This window comes from Podarcis tiliguerta (assembly GCF_965153285.1).
Source record: "Podarcis tiliguerta genome assembly, chromosome: 6".
NCBI lineage: Eukaryota > Metazoa > Chordata > Lepidosauria > Squamata > Lacertidae > Podarcis > Podarcis tiliguerta.
The window spans coordinates 17887114-17906593 of record NC_139539.1 but is presented as its reverse complement, the minus strand read 5'-3'; the positions used below and the strand labels follow the sequence as shown (position 1 = coordinate 17906593).

Genomic DNA, 19480 nt, shown 5'->3' with positions numbered 1-19480 from the left:
TTCTGGGTTAGCGGAGTCTGTAACCTGAAGCGTATGTAACCTGAGGTACCACTGTGCAAGGCTTTATTGCAAGTCACAATGTTAATTTTTAAAGGTGCTGGTTCATTCAATTTTTTTCTCTCAATGTGAGTCACAATCATGGCTATGGTGCATGCCGGAGAGGGACTATTTGCTGGTTTGTGAACCAAGCCTTACAACTGTCCCATCTACACTTGTTCCTCTGTGCAAAAATTATTCTGCTCTTGCCACTATTCCAATTCTCCCATCCTTATTCGTCTTCTCCTTTGCCAGGAATAGACTTCCCCTGTGTGTGATTCTAAGCCATTTCCTGTTCCTCTTAAGAGCAATCCCACACTAGGTTTTTAAGGTGGAATTGGCATGTGGTATTCACTCACTCTTTCATGGGGCATCTAAATTCCATCTGTTATGGAACTGTTGTCTTCCTGTATTTTCTCTGTCCTTCAGTCTTCTTTCAGGCCACAGAAAATCGGCTTTAAAGTTTTGGAAAGAACAGTAGCCAAAAAAAATTGATCAATAAGACATCAACTCACAGGCCAAGAATTAGATATGAAGTTGCATAAAATTTTATTTCTTTTAAACCTGTTTTTATACCATTCCCTTTTTAAAAGTTCATACACATCTGCGACACAGAACTGCACATGACAATAATTTGCTTTTATATTTCTCTTGCATCAAGAATATGCACATCTTAATTAACAAGAGGACAGGTACAAAACATTAGCATCACAAATAGTTTGACAAGAGAATCCATATTCCCCAACACAGGAAAACATGTTTTTTTCCCCCCTGCTTCACATCCAAAGGTATAGAAATACATACTTTATTAGGTAACAGTGACCAACTTGATCACAGTTGACAAACACTTTGGAGTATCTGAGAGCTAGTTCAAATGTTGAAGGGAAATGTGGTATAGCCTTCCTATGATCGTTCCATGGAGAATGCCCAGGACTGGGGGTTTACTCTCTGTAGCAAAAAGCTAGCAGGCAATACCCTCGCCCGCATCCTGAAACAGTAATCTTAGAAAGCCTGCTTTTTAATTTACACTATGGTAATTGCAACTGCTGGGCATGTTAACCCTACCCTCTGCTTTAGGTGAACACTCCTTCCAGTATACTTTGTGTTCCTGCTGGCTCCTGACACTGAAGACCAGGCTATAAGATTTCATTATGGTATTGCTCATGCATTTATGTGCCATATCTTAAGGAAACATAGGGTATCTGAGATGTCATGAGCTGCCTTTTGCAGAAGGAGAAGCAATGGTGAGAACACTGAAAGACTGGCCCCATAAGCTGTAGACAAAAAGTGAGGACATTAAGCCCAGAATTTAAAAGGATTTTCTGTGCATGAAAAGCCTCCTAAATTTTCATATAGAATGTTCCATATCCGATATTATATGTCAGAAGTTCTGTGTAGTATTCAACAGATGTTGGGCAGAAGATTTAGGTGAGCATTTCTGTCTTTTCATCCTCTATTTTCTGAGGAGGCCCAATATAACAGCTGTGACGTATGAGAGCATTTGCCCCAACACGAACAGAAGAAGGGCAATTCTGGCGACTGATATAATCAGTCAGGGAGCTTCACATGTGATCGTTTCCCTTAAATCATTTGTCATGAGAAATCTCAACAACTTCCTAATGCCTGCAAATATCACAATTGCCCAGTGCCACAAGCCACAAGACCTCGCTGCTGAGAAAATGTAGTATCTTTGCGGCTGTCTCATCTAATGTTGTGTGCAATATGGCTGCACATTTGCTACAGGCACCTCATGGATAATGTCTGACATAATGGGTGATTAGTACTGCAATTCTTCTATGCAAAGCCTGTACCAATTCCTGAACTTCAAGTTTACTTGTTTTTTTTTAAGAGTTTGGGCATTCAAGTATGGGTATAGTCAAAGCAGTAACCACAACCCAACCACAGCCCTCACTTTGCAGGCCCTTATTCCAGTGTTTTCCATTATTTGGGGGTAGGCTATGATCCTATTACCTTTGGGTGCTTCAAGCAGGAGTATAGTGCCAATATGAAAATGTAGCTAATAGCCCAAATCTTATCCACATTTATTCAGATAATGGTCCCGCTGAATGCAATGGGACTTACTCCCAGATATGTTTGCACAGCACTGCAACCTTGTATTCTTGTCTGAAAAAAGGCTGTAGGGATACAGGCAAACAAATGATTCAGAAGTGGGAGAATAACCAACAAAGTATCAGAAACAAAACGGATGCTGTATCTCCATTTAATGAAACGGCAACATGAGGAGAGGATCATCATATCAGTGCAAAAATAAATAAGTGTTTTTAGTAACCAGCTGCAAAGAGAAAGGGTATTTATCAGCAATCTACATAATGCAACACTTTCTCCATTTTAAGGAAAACTGCCAAATTGACTTGTATCATACTACATAGAACACACAATCTATAGGGATGTTTGCCAGTGTAAACCCAATTAAAACAATTCATTCCAAGCTGTGCCTTTGTCGAATTTCCATTTCAGTACACTCAGATTGTGCCGGCATTCCCAGCAGATTGCATGCCACAATGTATGATTGCCAGGCTTCACATATTTAAAGTAGTTTAGGAAAGGATAATTCCATTTCCCTTGTCAAGATGAAACATAATTTTTTTTAAGGTGGGAGGAAGAAAGACAGAAGAGGGAAGAAAAGTTCTGATCTTAGCGGAATTATTAATTTGTGCAATTTGTGCTCCAATCCCCCCAAAAACCAAGGTAATTTTGTGGAGATCCTATCAAGCTATAATAATAATAATAAACAAATCAACTGGTGCTACTAGTTTGTTGTACAAGAGGCTGTTTTGAACCGTGGTTTTTTTTTAAGACACGCTCACAAAATTAAGTTGCGCCCACTCAGAAACACTTCACAGATTGCAACCTTGTCTAAGATGTTATCTACAGAAGAACAACAGGTCAAAGAGATTCCATGTCTTACAAAAAGCATTAATAGTTACATTACTGCCACTAAATAAAATAGTTTCTTACGTCATTAGTCCAATAAATATTACTGAACTTAATTAGAATTCGTTCCCTTTTTTGCTGGCTTTGTTAACTTGGCCATTAATGGCCCAGTGATCATTATTTAGTGTAAACTTCACCGATTAAAAAAACACACACACACAACCCCAAAAATCTATAAAGTCTACCAACATGGTCTTGCACAATAACGATTAAATCTAAATAGGGGCTGCGCAGGGGCTGTGACCACAGTTTTCTTGTAGGACACTCTTATACACTCAGGGAGGTGTTATAGTGAAGACAAAGACAACCCATAAAAGAAGTTGAAGGAGGATATAGTAACTGAATATAAATTTACGGGCCATGCTGTATTTATGGAATCCTCCCCAAAAGAAAAAATCTGTACAATCCAGAGTTAGACATGCTCAAGTCCCACAGAAATGCATTTCAAATGGACTTATATGTGTTACTGCGGTGCTGAACACCCACTAATTTGATTGGACTTCTCTTACATGGCCCAAGGATCTTGAAGCACAGTTGTACTTTGGTTCTCAAACGGAATCCATTCTAGAAGTCCATTTGACTTCCAAAAACATTCGAAAACCAAGGCACAGCATCTGATTGGCTGCAGGAGCTTCCTGCACTCAACCGGAAGCCGCATTGGACGTTCGGCTCCCAAAAGTAGTTCGCAAACCGGAACAGTCACTTCTCGTTCAGGAGCCAAAACATTTGAGAACTAAGCTGTTTGAAAAACCAAGGTACGACTGTACACAACTCTGAACCGAATGTAGAAATGAATAACCTTCTCACCTGCAGATACACTTCCCTTTTACACGTCACATTTACTGCTGAATCGGAACAATCGGATTTTCTGCGGCATGACGTTTGTTCCGATTCAGCAGTAAACAAGGGGTTTTTTTTATGGGGAAAGTGGCAGGACAGAAGAAAAACCTCTTGGACCCATGCCTGGAAATCGCAGGGAAAAGAGAAGTGTGGATGAGCTTTGTCTGCATGCTGAAAGCCACTGTTGTTTTTACATGGAAAAGAACATCCAAGCACAAGTCCACATCTGCAGTCCAAAGTGGTACAGTCCGGTGAAAACTATAAAACGTGCAGTTCAGTGCTAATAAGAAACTTTTAAAAAGCTTTACAGAAAATAACCAGTACCCCATGAACTTTCCCTTGTGATTCTGTTACATCTCTATTACAATCCGATACATCTGTTACACTTCTGCAGAATAACATTTCAGATATTTTTCAAAGGGGGCAATTAGCAGCTGGTTTCCTTCCAAAATGTTGATGAAGGTTAAGGTGTTTATTCTGATACAACAGTGATACTCATATTGCTAGCCCCATCTGGGGCAGTCACCTGCTGTGTACATTTGCACAGAGCAGGAAGAAACACTGGTTCGCTCCATTGGATGAGCCAAACGAAACCTGCATGTGAGAATGGAATCTGTATGATCTCAGCAAGTATACATTTGCTAGTTAGTGGTAACGTGGGAGCTCTGTGGTGAACATTTGCAGGGGAGAATCAGCAGGAGGAAGGAGAGAGTGCTTAACCCTTTCCCCCATGTGTCAATTCTCCTTTTCAGTCCCTTCTGCAAAGTCTTTATTTCTGCAGGTCTCGTTCTCTCCATCACCTGCTCCCCACCAGGTGAAAACAGCAGGAGGGGGGTGACGGTGGCTGGAGGAATGTGTTAGGTATTGCATCCCCAATTCTCCCTGCAAAAGCCCTTCCACTCTCATGGTGACCCACAGCACCACCCCCTTAAATACAGTGGGAGCATGCCCACCTTGCCCCCCCCCCATAGGACAGGATCCAGCCAGCATCCTGGCATGGTCAGGAAGGGGAGGTGTCAAACATCTCTTCCCCAACCCCATCGGCCATGCAGGAAGCACCTGCCCACTCCTTCCTCAAACTGTGCTACAGCCGCAGTGTACAGCAAAGGCTGCCCACCTGGAGCCCAAGGTTAGTGGTAGTCTCACACACAGAAGCCAACTCCCAGGGGCCCTGGAGACTTCAGCCCCGGCAAGAAAATATTTGAAGGGGCTGCGGCACCACAAAGTGGATGGGCACTGCCATTCAAATGCTGTGTGTGCACCTTGTCGTGATTGATCATCCAGGGAGGGGCTTACAAGCCCCCTCCTCCCCAATATTTTATTCAAATTAGCACCCTTGGTCATAAGCATTAATTATGTGAATATGGGGTGGGAACCCCAGGTTTGCCTTAGTTCTGGTTGTTATAACGTTAACGACGCACCGGCAGTTTGGATGACACAAAAGTATTCTCCCAAGAAAATGGTACCATTTAATAAAACAGAACCTCTCTTTTACCAGCGTCAATCCCCGTTAAAAATAATTGGACAACTTCAGAGCAGAAAAGACGCACTGTGGCTTTTTTGCTTGTTTCCGTTTTGCAGATTAAAGAAAACTTAGCTGAAATTTGGAGCTCTGGTTTGCTTTGGAACACATCAAAAGAGGTCAGCATGGCTAAAATTGCCTGTGAGCATGTGGTTTCACCCATTCTAAAGTATTTCCCGAGACATACAAAATGCTTATAAACTAGGACCTGAACTAAAAAGATAAATAGCAATATAAAAATGACATGAGGAAATTTTAAAAAAAAGGGGGGGGGGAATTAGTTTGAAAAATTTGTCACATCAACAGCTTACATAGTACTTCCCAAGTAAACCCATTCCAGTAATTGCCCACTGGAAGCCAACTCTTCTTTGCAGTTACATGCATTTATTATCAGTTAAAATAAATATAAAGTTGACAAAAAAAAACAAAAAAAAAACACCTGGATCACATATGTAAGTTCTCCGGTTTACTTGGCTGTTTCTGCTGCACTGCCAGTTATTTCAGTCTTTCGGAAACATTCTCTAGCCAGTGCATGATCCATTTGCAACCATCGGACATAACCGTTACTATGAGGAACACACATTTATTTTGTGCAAAAAGAAAAAGAGGGTGGGGGGGGGGAGAAGTAGTCTCTGCTCCACTGGTAGAACCACCTACGAAGTGAGTTTTGAATAGCTTGGGGGAGAAAATCTTCGCCTCAGATACTTTAGGAAGTAGAGGGGAAGACAGCTGACCAGAGTGATTACTGTCACCTTCCACAAGAACGATAAGGTTGCAATGAAGTAAACATCTGCAAGAGAGGAAAGAGAGAATGGTTCGTATAGGAGGCATGTTGAGGGGGAGGAAGGAGAAGAAAAACACACATCAAAATATGTTCAACAGAACAGAGCCGCATGCATGCACCCCAACTAAATAGCAAAGCATGCAACTTTATTTATTTATTTAATAATATGTAATGAAAAGGTAAAGGACCCCTGGACAGTTAAGTCCAGTCAAAAGCGACTATGGGGTGTGACGCTCATTTCAGGCTGAGGGGGCCAGTGTTTGCAGACAGCTTTCTGGGCAGATTTACCTATAAGCTAAACAAGATAAAGCTTAGGGCCCCACTCTCTTGCCCCCCCCACCAAAAATATACTTCTTCTTCATTGTATTTCACTATTAATATACTTCTAAACTGAAATTGTATTTCAGTTCAACAATTACTTTGATAAAATGCATATTTTGTTATGCGCAAATGGCTTTAGATACCTATTAGGTCCATAAATTACCATAAAGCATTTATTCAACACAAAAAACAGTGACAATTTGTTGCTGGCCAAGGACAGCTGGACATATAATGGGCCCCATTACCTTCAGTGGCTTAGGGCCTCATCAAACCTAAATCCGGCCCTGTTTCCGGGTCATGCTGCCAGCATAACTAAACCGCTTCTGGCGCAACGGGACACCATGACAAGTGCCAGAGCGCACAAAAACGCCATTTACCTTCCCACTGCAGTGGAACCTATTTATCTACTTGCACTGGTGTGCTTTCAAACTGCCAGGTTGGCAGAAGCTTGGAGAGAGAAACGGGAGCTTATGGATTCAAACCGGTGACCTTCTGGTCGGCAAGCCCCAGAGGCTCAGTGGTGTAGACCACAGCACCCCCGTGTCCCTATTTAATAAACATGCTTACTTCAAGGAGTCCAGCTGTACATTTAAAGCTAACTGAAATCATTTTACTACCCAAAAGTAAGATGGGCTTTTGCAGGTGGTTCCTCTACTTTGGCAGCTTAACTGGAGTACAACTGTGAGGTGCAACTTAGAAATGTTAATGAGAAGTCACCAAAATTCCCCCCCCCCCGCAAGCACAAGTGTTCAATGTGGGCCAGGAATTGTTTTTTTAATACATGCAGATATAAAAAGGAACACATTGAGGGCTCCAGCATATTTATTACAGTGTTGCTGCTGCTTCAATACAGCATTTCGTGTGTTTATTGTTGGGATGTTTAAAGGTTGGTATTTTTTTGACCCTTAAATAATTACTTTTCAAAATTTCCATATGTAGCGTGGTTTGTTAAATGTATTGTTCTGCTAAATATATTATTTTTTAAAGCAAATACAAGTTGAAAGAAAAGAATAAAGTAATGGAATGCTAACACTCAGTTTTCCTCCAGCTTTGAAGGGACATTTATGTATATTATGAACTTAACATTGGAAAATGCTACATTTTCCTGGAAGTCCCATTGATAGGAACAGGGCTCACTTCTGAGTAGACATGTATAAGATTGTACTGTTAGAATACAGTATCAGAAGTACTTTTCTTAGCTTTTTTTATAACACAAATTTGAGAAGAAAGCACAGCCCCTTTTCAAAGCATACTTAAATGCCCTTAAAAAAAATTAAAACTGGGTGTAAACATTCCATGAACGAATTTCATCAGTTCCACTCTGATGAAGTAGCTAACTGCCTAAAGTGATGTTTCAATAAAATAATTTCAGGTTAGCTGTAAAAGAGGAAGTGGATCCTCTTAAAACAGCAATGGAATCATACTAAAATACAGTATACAATTTTTAAAAAAATCAAGCTTCCATATTTAAAATGCGATTGCTAAAATACGACAACAATGTTACTTATGCTTTGAATTTCTAAATGAAAGTGGGTAACTAGTAGCAAGTTTTCAATCTTTGCAGAAAGCAAACACTTAAAGTTGAAAGTAAACTGACAAGTAAAAGGTAAAGGTACCCCTGCCCGTACGGGCCAGTCTTGACAGACTCTAAGGTTGTGCGCCCATCTCACTCAAAGAGGCCGGGGGCCAGCGCTGTCCGAAGACACTTCCGGGTCACATGGCCAGCATGACAAGCTGCATCTGGCGAGCCAGCACAGCACACGGAAACGCTGTTTACCTTCCCGCTGGTAAGCGGTCCCTATTTATCTACTTGCACCCGAAAGTGCTTTCGAACTGCTAGGTTGGCAGGCGCTGGGACCAAACAACGGGAGCGCACCCCGCCACGGGGATTCGAACCGCTGACCTTTTGATCGGCAAGCCCTAGGCGCTGAGGCTTTAACCCACAGCGCCACCCGTGTCCCTAAACTGACAAGAGAGTCACACTAAGGTCTTCAAAGGGGGGGGGGGGGAATGAATCTTCAAGTTGAAGTTCTGGAAACACAACTTTTAATTCAGCACTGACAGCTGCATATTTTGGAATGGAGGTAGATATATTGTTTCATTGCAATTTTAGACCGCTCTGCAAATTAGCAGTTATTTTCCTTACGTTTCCCCCTGTTCTGTCAGCCCTTCCATGACTTCCTTTTTTTCCATTTTCCACTGAAAGATTAGACTAATAATGGATGCAAAAAAAGAGACCTTAGTAGGCTTTTCTATATTACTACAAGGAGAGGGCTATTGTTAGCCATCTCTAAGATCTGCGTTGAATTCTCATGGTGGTGGCCCCATGCTTTGGGAACAGCCTTCCCTCTGAAGTGTGTCTCACCATGACCCAGTTGTCATTTCATCATCAGCCGAAGACTTGCCTCTTTGCTCAGGCTCTTGGGTAAGGGAGAGGTACATCGGATTGGATTTCTATTGTGGCTGCCGTTTTACTTGTATGGAAATTGTGTTTGCTGCTTTTAAATATTATTTTTTAATTTTAACTGCCTGTATTTTGGCACCTTGTGAATGAAGGGTGGCCTTCATTCATAGTAAGCAAATGAATAAAATATGTTGGCTACTGGGGGGGACAAGCCTCTTGGTCTGACACAAGAGGGCTTTACTTATGCTAATGTTTATATAGGATAGGGGTGACTCCTTTGCAAAAACTTACAACAGTAGCTTATAACTGCCCATCACCATCTTGACCTATCAATGGGCTAATGAATGAAATTAACTGTCTTGGCAGTCTTGTAGATCACAGGTTTTCTACATCTGCTCTAACACCAATTCATCACTTTCTTTGCCCATTACAATTCATGGGTTTGCAGTTGAACATTTGGAGTATGGGATGGAAAATCCACATGGCAACCCGCTTGCTTTCAATATTGAAGATGGTCAGTTCTTTGATTCTAGCTGCCCTAGAGCCCATGCCCTAAATCCATTTCCAGAAGTACCTTGACTTCCAAAACTAGCCCTTGCTTTACATTTGACCAAAGATGTTTTGAGAAATTCAGAGCAGCGGCTATTACCAATAAACTCGTGCAAGAAGACCAGCGAGGCAATGTAGCAGGAAAGGCTGAGTAGTTCTGCCACTATCATGAGCCAATGCCACGTCTGGATTGTCAGCGCCACCATCAACAGCTCAGTGAGGATCAAGGATGTGAAGGAAATAGCCACAATGTGGACAAACTCAGATTCAAAGAGCAGCAATGCGCCATACATAATGATGCTGCCTGCAAGTGGACGAAAGAGAAAGGAGGGGTTAAATAAATTACAAAAATGTAAAAAATACAGTGAGTGGGTTGGATCCAGACTTTGAGCGGTCTCCCTGAAATCAGTGGGACTTGCTAGTCAGAGCTATGACCCTTCCATGAACCAGAAAATACAGAAGACTTCCTTCCTTCCTCTAGCTCAGTGGTTCTCAACCTGTGGGTCCCCGGATGTTGTTGGACTACAACTCCCATCATCCTTGACCACTAGTGATGCTGGCTAGGAATGATGGGAGTTGTAGTCCCAAGCATCTGGAGAGCCAGAGTTTGCCTATGCCTGTGCTAGAGAGTATCTTAATATTATACAGTAGCTGTAGAGTTTTCAAAACACTTATTCCTATGACCAATTATATTATTAACCAGCATAATACATCAGAGGCGAGGAACCTTTGGCCCTCTGTGTGTTGTTGACTACGCTTCCCATCATCCCTCACCACTGGGCCATGCTGCTAGGGTCAATGGTCCAGCAACAGGTTGGATGGCCACAGGTTCTCCCCTTCTGACATATTATCCTGGCTAACCTTACAAAAGCCCTGCAACTCGGTAGACCTGTAATAATATTCACACACTGAAGGTGGGGGTAGGTTAGGCTGAGAGAGAGAGAGAGGAGTTTGACCAAGATTTCTCAGTGCGTTCATGGCTGTGGTGATATTCTGAAGCTAATTTTGTTACCAGTCTTAAGCATGTTAAGAAGTCTCAATGAACTCATTAGGACATGTTCAAGGAAACGTATTTTTTGAGAATGGTTAGGGAGAGAAAGACTGAGAATCACTTTGCATCCTACTTCTGGCTGATCTGAGAATAGCTACACAACGTCCCAGATCCTCAGCTGCAGACATAACTCATGTCATCAGCATGAGTAATCTGTACTGATGACTAATCCACAGACATCACATTATGCTTGTTTGAAGAACAATTCTACCAGTGACTCAAGATCAAGCCATAAAACACAGACCCAGGGAGTAAATTTTCCACCATCTGGGTACTGCTCAGTTTTGGGCCATCCCTGATCTTGAGCGATAACTACTAGCCAAAATTGCATGGTGTGATCCATCAAGGGGTGAGGTCATCTGACCAACAGAATGTAACAGGAGAAGGCTCTTGGCCTGGAAAGCTTTCCCACGATGTCTCACTCTTTCTGACTATCCGGGAGCTGTGTGATCTCTGCGAAGGCCAAGACACTGCTCTATAGTATTGGTTTAGCCCTTGAAAAGTAATTGCTGTTGCAGCCAACTCTCCAATTCTTCTCTGACCCTCTTAAAATGTAATATATTCCTGGTCCTCCTTTTCCAATTAAAAAGGCAATCAATGAACTGGGTATAACTTAGCCCCTCTGAATGTGAAGTTAACTGATGGACAATGGCTGCTATGCAGAGCGAAGGGCGCAGAACAGCTTCTTGGGAAGCCATTATGGTCCCCCCTGCAACACTCACTGATGTTTTTTGTGACATTACATCTAAAGCATTAACCGCACAGCAAATCCATCCTGAGCCTCACATTGAAGCATCCAGCCATCAGTTATGTACTTTCTCAAACTTACATTTATATCCTAGCTTCCCTTCAAATAGGCCAGAGCAGAAAACACATACCCCCAACTCTGTGAGGTAGCTAAAATTAATAATAATAATAAGTTATTATTTTGTATCCTGACCATTTGAATTTGTTGCCCCAGCCACTCTGGGCGGTTTCCAACATATATAAAAACATACTAAAATATTAAACCTTAAAAAGCTTCCCTATACAGGGCTTCCTTCAGGTGTCTTCTAAAGGTTATATAGTTATTCATCTCCTTGATATCTGATGGGAGGGTGTTCCACAGGGTGGGTGACACTATTGAAAAGGCCCTTTGCCTGGTTCCCTGTAGCTTCACTTCTCGCAATGAGGGAACCGCCAGAAGGCCCTCGGAGCTGGACCTCAGTGTCCGGGAATGAAAAATGGGGCTGAAAATGCTCCTTCAGATATACAGGGCCAAACCCGTTTGGGGCTTTAAAGATCAGCACCAACTAGTGTTAGAAACTGAGATATGAAAACTAGGAGCTAAATGGCACCTTAATCTTAGGTTATTGGCGTAACAACAGAATGTCTAGACATGCTTTTTTATAACAAGAATACAGTGCTGAAAATGAATGAACTGCAGCTAAAATATTATGTTCATTTTTCACATGGTCTAGTCCTTTCCCTGCCCGCCCGCCCCTAATATTCTTAAGAGGATCTCTTCTCCAGTCTTCAGAGAATAGGAGGCAGAAACAGGTCCTCCTTTCCTTCACTCTGCAGTTTTAATCTGAAATCTTAGATGCAGTACTGAGCCCAGAGCTCAGAAACTGCTTGCGCTAATGAAATTCCCTGTCACAAAATGCGCCTCCAACAATGGGAGTTTTGAACACTGGCACCAACACTTTGAATTGTGCTCGGAAACGTGCTAGGAGCCAGTCTAGGTCTTTCGGTGTAGGCCTTTCAATGTAGCCCAAGAATGAGTGACTGGCCCAAGGTCACCCAGTGAGTTTCATGGCTGAGTGGGGATTTGAACTCTGGTCTCCCAGGTCCAAGTCTGACACTCTAACACCTATACCACGCAGAGAAGGGATGCATGGAGAGTGCTAATGATGACCTGGACATGGCACAGTAGGGTTCAATGGGAGCCTCTATAGAAAGGCAGCATGAGCAATTCACTTAGGCTGCAGCAGAAGCAGTAAGCTCTGTGTGCTCTGTGCTGTTATGACTGGTTTGCTGGAGGAGGCACCTGTTGGCTTAGTCTTTGCTGAGCTGCGTTGTCATTACTGTTAATGGCCAGATGGTTGTATTAGAATGGACCACTCAACAGAGGTCAGGTGATGTTAGAGCTAGATAGGGTTCTACCCAGTCCTACAAAGCTACTGATCATGGCTTGGTTCCTTGGCCTCATGGCTCAGGTAGACACAGGAGACTGAGCTGCTCTTGTCTCCAGACCACCACCCTGACAGCCCCTCTGCAGGCTGCTCTCTGAACATGGAGGAAGCAGGATTGCAGCCAATGTCTGGGGAAATCTGAGAAGCCAGAAGAAAACTGAGCAGGACTTCCAGTGGTCAGGGAATGAGCATGTGTTTGTGTAGATATAAATCTCTGCAGAGCTCATTGTCTCTCTTCCAAACCTATAAAAACCAGAATTTATTATGCACAAATATTCAATTTAGTAGATTTGCTTATTCAAGTCAGTGTTTGTTGTTTCCACCAAATCTGGGAAAATATGAGATTTGAACAATTCATTTCAAACAATTCACTGAGAGGTACCCGGACAGACAGTCTCTTACCTTGGTAAATGCTTATCAAAACCCATATCAAAAATGTCTTGTATGATAAGGGCCTTCCCTAAAGAAATGAAAGAGGACAGGAAAACAAAATGAACGTCAGTCTGATGCACATTTCTGTATGTGATCTTGAGCATAAACCTGAAGACAATAGATGAAAACACAACACAAGATGTATCAAACCTTCAGAAGATCTTTGTAGAGTTCTGGGTACAGCATGGCCACTTCTGATTTGACATCTTTGTCCAGCACTAAAGAGAACACTGGAAACATAGTATAGAGTGTAGAATACCTGAAAGCAACAACAGAAGAGATCCCCATTGATTTCCACATGGATTCAACACCTCCTCTCCCACCTTGACAAATCGGACTGAGGGGTGGCAAACATAAGCAGAATGGGGAGAGTTGTTTTTGTTGATTTCTACATTTCTCTATGCTGCCTCTCGCAATTGAATGTTATTGGCCACTTAAAGGGTTTGGGTTCGACCCAGGATGAGGTCAGCAATGAAGTTTAAGCCTCTTCTCACCTCTCCCCCTCCACAGAGGGTTGTATCCAATGCAGAACCAAGTAACTTGTTAAGGCAGTACAAGGATTCTCACTTGCACAGTATAACTTCCCTTCCCTCGCCTTCTCCCCCACAAACCCCCTCAATTTGTTCTGGGGGTTCCCCCGCCCTCTGGAGCAGGGTGCACACACAGGGAGGAGATGGGAGGAAAAGCTCCAAAGTACAAGCAAGAACTCCTTTGCCAACAGAATGAGTGCATTGGATACCACCCAGAGCTTCTTTTAAAAATGTCTCTAGCTAATATCCACCACTATATATATATATATATAATGAGTTCCATGCAAAGGCATGCATTTCTAATTTCATTTGTGCAAGGCTAATAGCCTGGATCCCAAATTCTGGCTAATCCACAATCCCATGCATAGTCAGTTTCCCTGTCTCTATTATCAGTGTACTGCATAAAATAATTGGAGGGCACAACAAATGCATGGGTGTCATTTCACAAATGCATAATTAAACCCCACAAAGCTCTCGTTTTTAAACAGCCTTGAACATTCACATTCCAGGGGATGGAAGTGCATCCTTCACGAAAGGAAAAACAAAAGTGAAATGAAAGCTCCTGTTATAAATAGGATATCATAGGAATTTGCCACATCATAATATTTAGCCACTCATACCAGTATTGTCTACTCTGACTGGCTTTCTACAGTCCCAGGTAGAAGTCTTGTCCATTGTCTTGTCACCTGACCCCTTTAAATGGGAATGCCATAGGTTGAATCTTGCCCCCAACCTTCTCCATCCCAGGCATGTGTCCTACTGCTGAACTACAACCCCACCCTGAGGCTGGTGTCCAAGAGCTGCTTCACATCTGAAATGCATCTCTCTCTCTCTCTCTCTCCCTCCCTCTCTCTCTCTAAAAAAAAGTGCAATGTGTTTTATGTGCGATCTAAAAGCATAAATGTGGCAAACACATTTGCAAAGAATAGATATCACATGGAGCCACTCATCAGGGGTTAGACCTAGCTGCTCCTCCCTGACAAAAACAGACTTTAAGGGAAATTTCGTTGTGCTGCCGTGAAATGTGTGATGTTGTCTAAGACACAGGCCCTAACACTGAAAACCAATGTTTGCCAATGCTCAGCCAATGCTCAGTCTTAATTCTTCTGCTACAATGACAGACCTTAGGCCAGAAACCTGTGAAGTGGGACACACGTATCTGTTGGGCTTTCTTGAATAAAAAAAAGGGCTCATGTTAGAAAAGCATTGGCTGCCCAGGTTAATTTACTAGTTTTAAAATTTACATCCTGCTTTTCTTCCAAAAGAGGGACTGCTGAGCAAATTAAACCTTTTCTTCCTGGTCCTCAAATAAAAGTTGCCATAAGAGCTGAAATTGGTCCTAATAAGATCCACGTGCTTATCATGATTGCGGGATTAATTGCTGCTTTGAAAATGTGAGCCTTCAAAGTCTCATCTCTTATTCTGATAACAGCAGCTATAGCAGGAAGGAAGGCAGTCCACATTGTAGACAGCGACACACAAGGATGTGAACGCTTCCAGACATACAAGGATTTCAAAACTAGCCTCCTTGCATTTCAGACTTCCTAGTCACATTTTTTTTTGGGGGGGGGGAGTGTTTGGTTCTTACCCAATAATGAGGAAGCCCTGGTAGAGAGGGACGGATGCAAAGTAGAATACCGAAGAAAAAACAGCCTGCAGAACAAACAAAAATGGAAAGACTCTTTAGGCTTCAAAGCAAATTTGTGTTCAACAGCAATGATCCATCCAGATAGCTCACATGGCAATAGGAATTCTGTGGCAATTCACAGAAGCAGAGCAAGATTGGAACTCGCCACTTGGGGACTGAAGGCAGACATGTGGCTTCCTCCCCCATTACACCCAAAGAGCTAAAAGTGATTTGCAGAAGGGATTGCTGCTCATGGCATTTAAATACACCCCACTTTATCCCCTAGCAAAACAGGCACTGCATATAGTTTCAAAAAGCTACAATGCTTATTTGGCAAATGCATTTGGTGCATTTTGTCAGACAGCCTGAGTACAGTGGTGCCTCGCAAGACGAAATTAATTTGTTCTGCGAGTTTTTTCGTAGAGCGAGTTTTTTCGTCTTGTGAAGCACCACGGCGGGGAGGGGTGGGGAGAAGCAGGGCAGCTGCCGCAGCCGGTCCTTGGACTCACCCGCGCCTTGTGGACACCGGGCGACGCGGCTGCTGGAGGGCGGTGGGGCTCAGGAGTGCGACTCCGGCTGCTGGCGGCAACGGCTCTCTCAGAGGAGCGCGCGAGGGCGGTGGGCAGCGGCGCGAGACAGCCGGAAGGCCGGCCATCAGCCGGAAGGTGGGAGGGAGCCGGAGGAGCCGTCAGCCGGAAGGTAGGAGGGAGCTGGAGGAGCAGGGAAGCGAGCGTGCGTGCGTGCAGTGACCGTCGCCATGACAGGAGAGGCAGGGCTGTTTCGTCTAGCGAAGCAAACCCTTAGAAAAATCCGTCTTGCGAAGCACCTCAGAAAACGAAAAACCCTTTCGTCTAGCGAGTTTTTCGTCTTCCGAGGCATCAATGAACACTAATCTACATGTTTTCTTTACAGTCTGTCAGCTGCGGGCTTTAAATCAGGGATGGCGATTTTACAGAATTGTAGAGTTGAAAGGGACCACAAGGATCATCTAGTCCAACCTCCTGCAGTGAGGGGAATCTTTCACCCAATATGGGGCTTGAACCCACGAACCCAAGATGAAGTGTCTCATGCTTTATCAACTGAGCTCTCTCTCATCTATGGCTTTCCAGATGTTGTTTGACTCCAGCTCCCATCAGCCAGCCAGCCAGCCAGCATGGCCAACAGCCAGGAATGGTGGAAATTATAGTTCAACAACAACTGCGGATTCCTATATTGGCTTTCCCGACGTACACACTCATTCCACTTTTTTAAAAAATGTAGTTTGAAAAACCTACAATGCCTGTTTGAAAAGACCACAGGTGACAAAGAAAAAGGCGCTCTCATGTGCAGGATTTAAAGCAGCACCTCTCAAACCATCTTAATTCTTTAAAAGCTATTGTTTCCACATGAAGAAGACTCGACATGAGCTGAGCTAGAGAGGTAGCAAGCTGTGCTTTAATCACAGAACATACAGATTTGTGTTCTGCGTTCCATCCTACCTATTCTCTCTCTCCTCAAAAGCAATTACTCCCATTGCCCATCATCTGACACATGCTCAAGTATACTGATGAACAACAGGTCTGAAGTTTCTTTGGGACGCAAAAAAAAGGTCATGGATGTTTTCACAGGACTATTTGGACACCGAATTCAAACTCTGTCTCACTGTTGGCGCAAATACAATCAAGATACACAGAGCCTTCACAGCTGGCCTTCAGGTATGGGGGGGGAGGGGAATGTCTATTTTCAAGTTTTTGGTAAGTTAAAAAGCAGAATTCCACCAATGACTTCACTGGAGCTTGCTCCTAGGTAAGCAGGTATAGGAATACAGACTGCCTTTACGCTATTGGTTCTTGGATTTTATTGTTCTAGATTACAGGCTACCTTGTTGGACTTATTTTTAGGTGGGAAACAAAATTAAATATCCATTTACAGTAGATAGTTGTTAGAGGAAATGGCTATCAAAGGCTACTAGCCATGATGGTTATGTTTTGTCTCTGCTCTTGCAGGCAGCATGCCTTTGCAAATACCACTTGCTGAGAAGAGTAAGTGGGAACAGTACTGTTGCACCCAGGTCCCACATGTGGGCTTGCCATGGACACCTGGATGGCCCTTGTGACAAAAGGATGTTGGACCAGGTAAGCCTTTGGTCTGGTCCAGTCATCTTGACATTGGGTGGGTGGATCCCTGACTCTGCTCCACCACTATAGAAACAGATAGGGCCAACCCTGAGCCTTTGCCAACCGCAACCTGTTATTTATTAACTAATGGAGATTTTAATTGGGTTACCGATTGAAAAGCTTAAACCTCCAATAAAAATAAGACACATTTTCAGTTTTAACAGAAGCAAGACACTACACTGAATCGACATCATGACATATTAGAGCAATGTAAAAATACCGTTTTTAACTTTTGGACATCAGTTGCGCTCTCTTAAACAGGGAGAAGAAAAGTGAAGATGCTGTGGCGTTACTTGCCTGCATTGTACTGATACACAAGCTTCTGTGGATCACAAACTGGCTGAGGGCTGCAGATCTTTTGTAGCTGTTCCGCCCATGCACCATCAGTAGCCGGCCCAGATGCTTAAACTGAGTGATGGAGAAGTCTGCTGCAAGGGAAGCTTGCTTTCCTTCCTAGGTACACCAAGAAATAATTAAGAAAAGCAACAACCTATCAGACCACAAGATAGCAGGAAAATATATCCTGCCATAGGGAAATAGATACAATCCTAATTCTGTGGCACCTGCCTCTCCCTTACTCAGTGGGAGTGCCAGCTGTGGTAAGGTGCTTAAGCCCTGCTTCATATGCCCTCATTAGGAGAGGTTAGAGCTATAGGAGCAAGATTCAGAACCTTTATCACAATGGCCTCAAGACTCTGCTACAGCATCCTTTGAGAAACAAAGTGGTCATCTCTGGACCTTTTACAAAAGGGCAATAAGACTTTAAAAAGCAATAAATTGCAGATATATGTCTAATGTGCTGTGTAAGCCTATGTCTGTTTACTCAGAAGTAAGTCAAACTGTGTTCAGTGGGGCTTACTCCCAGGTAAGCATGCACATAATTACAGCCTTATTAGTGATTGGTCCATTTTTCACAGTTATTTACTGCTTTGTTTTATGGTTAGATATTTTAGTCTACCCTGCTTCCAAAGAGATTAGGTCGGTACACATCATTTTACCCTTTCATCCTTACAACCACCCAGAAAAGGAGGTTAGGCCTGAACAACTTGTGATCTACCAAGCTGAACTATACCAAAATTGCTGCCAAGCCAGCAATCAAGCACAGCAGCTCGCCAGAGCAGAACAGACCTCTTGCTTTTGTTCCTTGTTTGCATCCACAAACTCTTGGCAGGTCATAAAATGTTCTAGGGTTGCACATTTACCAAGTGGTATCTTAATGTGGGAAACATACATCACCATGGGCAGAACTGACTTTGTCAGGAGGATAATTTCACCATTCCAAACCATGGCTTGTTTGGAAGCCGTTAACCACAGTTTCCTGGTTTGCACATAACAAGAAACTATGGTTAACTGTGGCTTCCTGGCCTGTGTCTCCACAGGTACACAAGCAAGGAGTGAAGGAGCTGTGCTGGGTGCATGGAGCTTGTGCATATAGCAACTTATTCAGTAAGGATTTCATCGCGTAGGCTAGGTCAGACACTCATTTCATCCCTTTTAGCAAAACAGGTTCCCTGTGTGTGCATTAGCTATCGATATAATTGTTGGCTTAAAACTAAAACGTTGCCAGAGAGAGAGAGAGAGAGAGAGAGAGAGAGAGAGAGAGAGACTTACCTTTCCTTCAACCCCAACACCACAATCTGCCTCTTGAATCATACTGACATCATTCCCCCCATCACCTGCAAGAGGCAACAGAGAAAAAGACCATGGAGGATCTTGATGGAACACCAATCTTTACTTGCAGCTTATATTAGACTGCAGGGCTGTTCAGCTTGATCACAAAAGAGCCTCCACTCCGTTATTAATGTGCTAAAGGTGCGTTGCAGCATTTTTTTATAGCAGGAGAGTGCAAGCCCTGGTGCTAGAGATGGATTCCTTGCTTTGATGCAGGATCAATGAGTATTTCATATTGTCTGGCTAATGAAGCAAAGGCAAGTGACCCAGGGTAATGATTTCTGTGCTTCCAGTTAGCAAGTGATAGAGAAACTTGCATATATTGCTTTGCAGCAGGATACGCAAGTTTGAAATGCCCATTGCAGCAGGGGGCAGATGAACAAATTTGTATATTATCAGGCACCTAGGCATGATGTCTGCCGTAAACC

At 43.1% G+C, this 19480-nt stretch overlaps 1 protein-coding gene across 4 annotated transcripts in view; it reads right to left on the bottom strand.

Moving 5' to 3' along the window:
- Nucleotides 1-561: 561 nt before the first annotated feature.
- The window catches only part of ATP9A (ATPase phospholipid transporting 9A (putative)), a gene marked incomplete at its 5' end in the record, with an annotated part of 94483 nt that continues 75564 nt past the window's right edge, over nucleotides 562-19480 (bottom strand). For all 4 annotated transcript variants that reach the window (XM_083446780.1, XM_083446779.1, XM_083446781.1 and 1 more), the window contains 7 exons: nucleotides 562-6143; nucleotides 9512-9715; nucleotides 13039-13096; nucleotides 13219-13327; nucleotides 15187-15251; nucleotides 17679-17834; nucleotides 18993-19057. In XM_083446780.1, the coding sequence (XP_083302906.1) occupies nucleotides 6007-6143; nucleotides 9512-9715; nucleotides 13039-13096; nucleotides 13219-13327; nucleotides 15187-15251; nucleotides 17679-17834; nucleotides 18993-19057 (794 nt within the window). In that variant the 3' untranslated portion in view covers nucleotides 562-6006. The remainder of the gene's footprint in view (nucleotides 6144-9511; nucleotides 9716-13038; nucleotides 13097-13218; nucleotides 13328-15186; nucleotides 15252-17678; nucleotides 17835-18992; nucleotides 19058-19480) is intronic.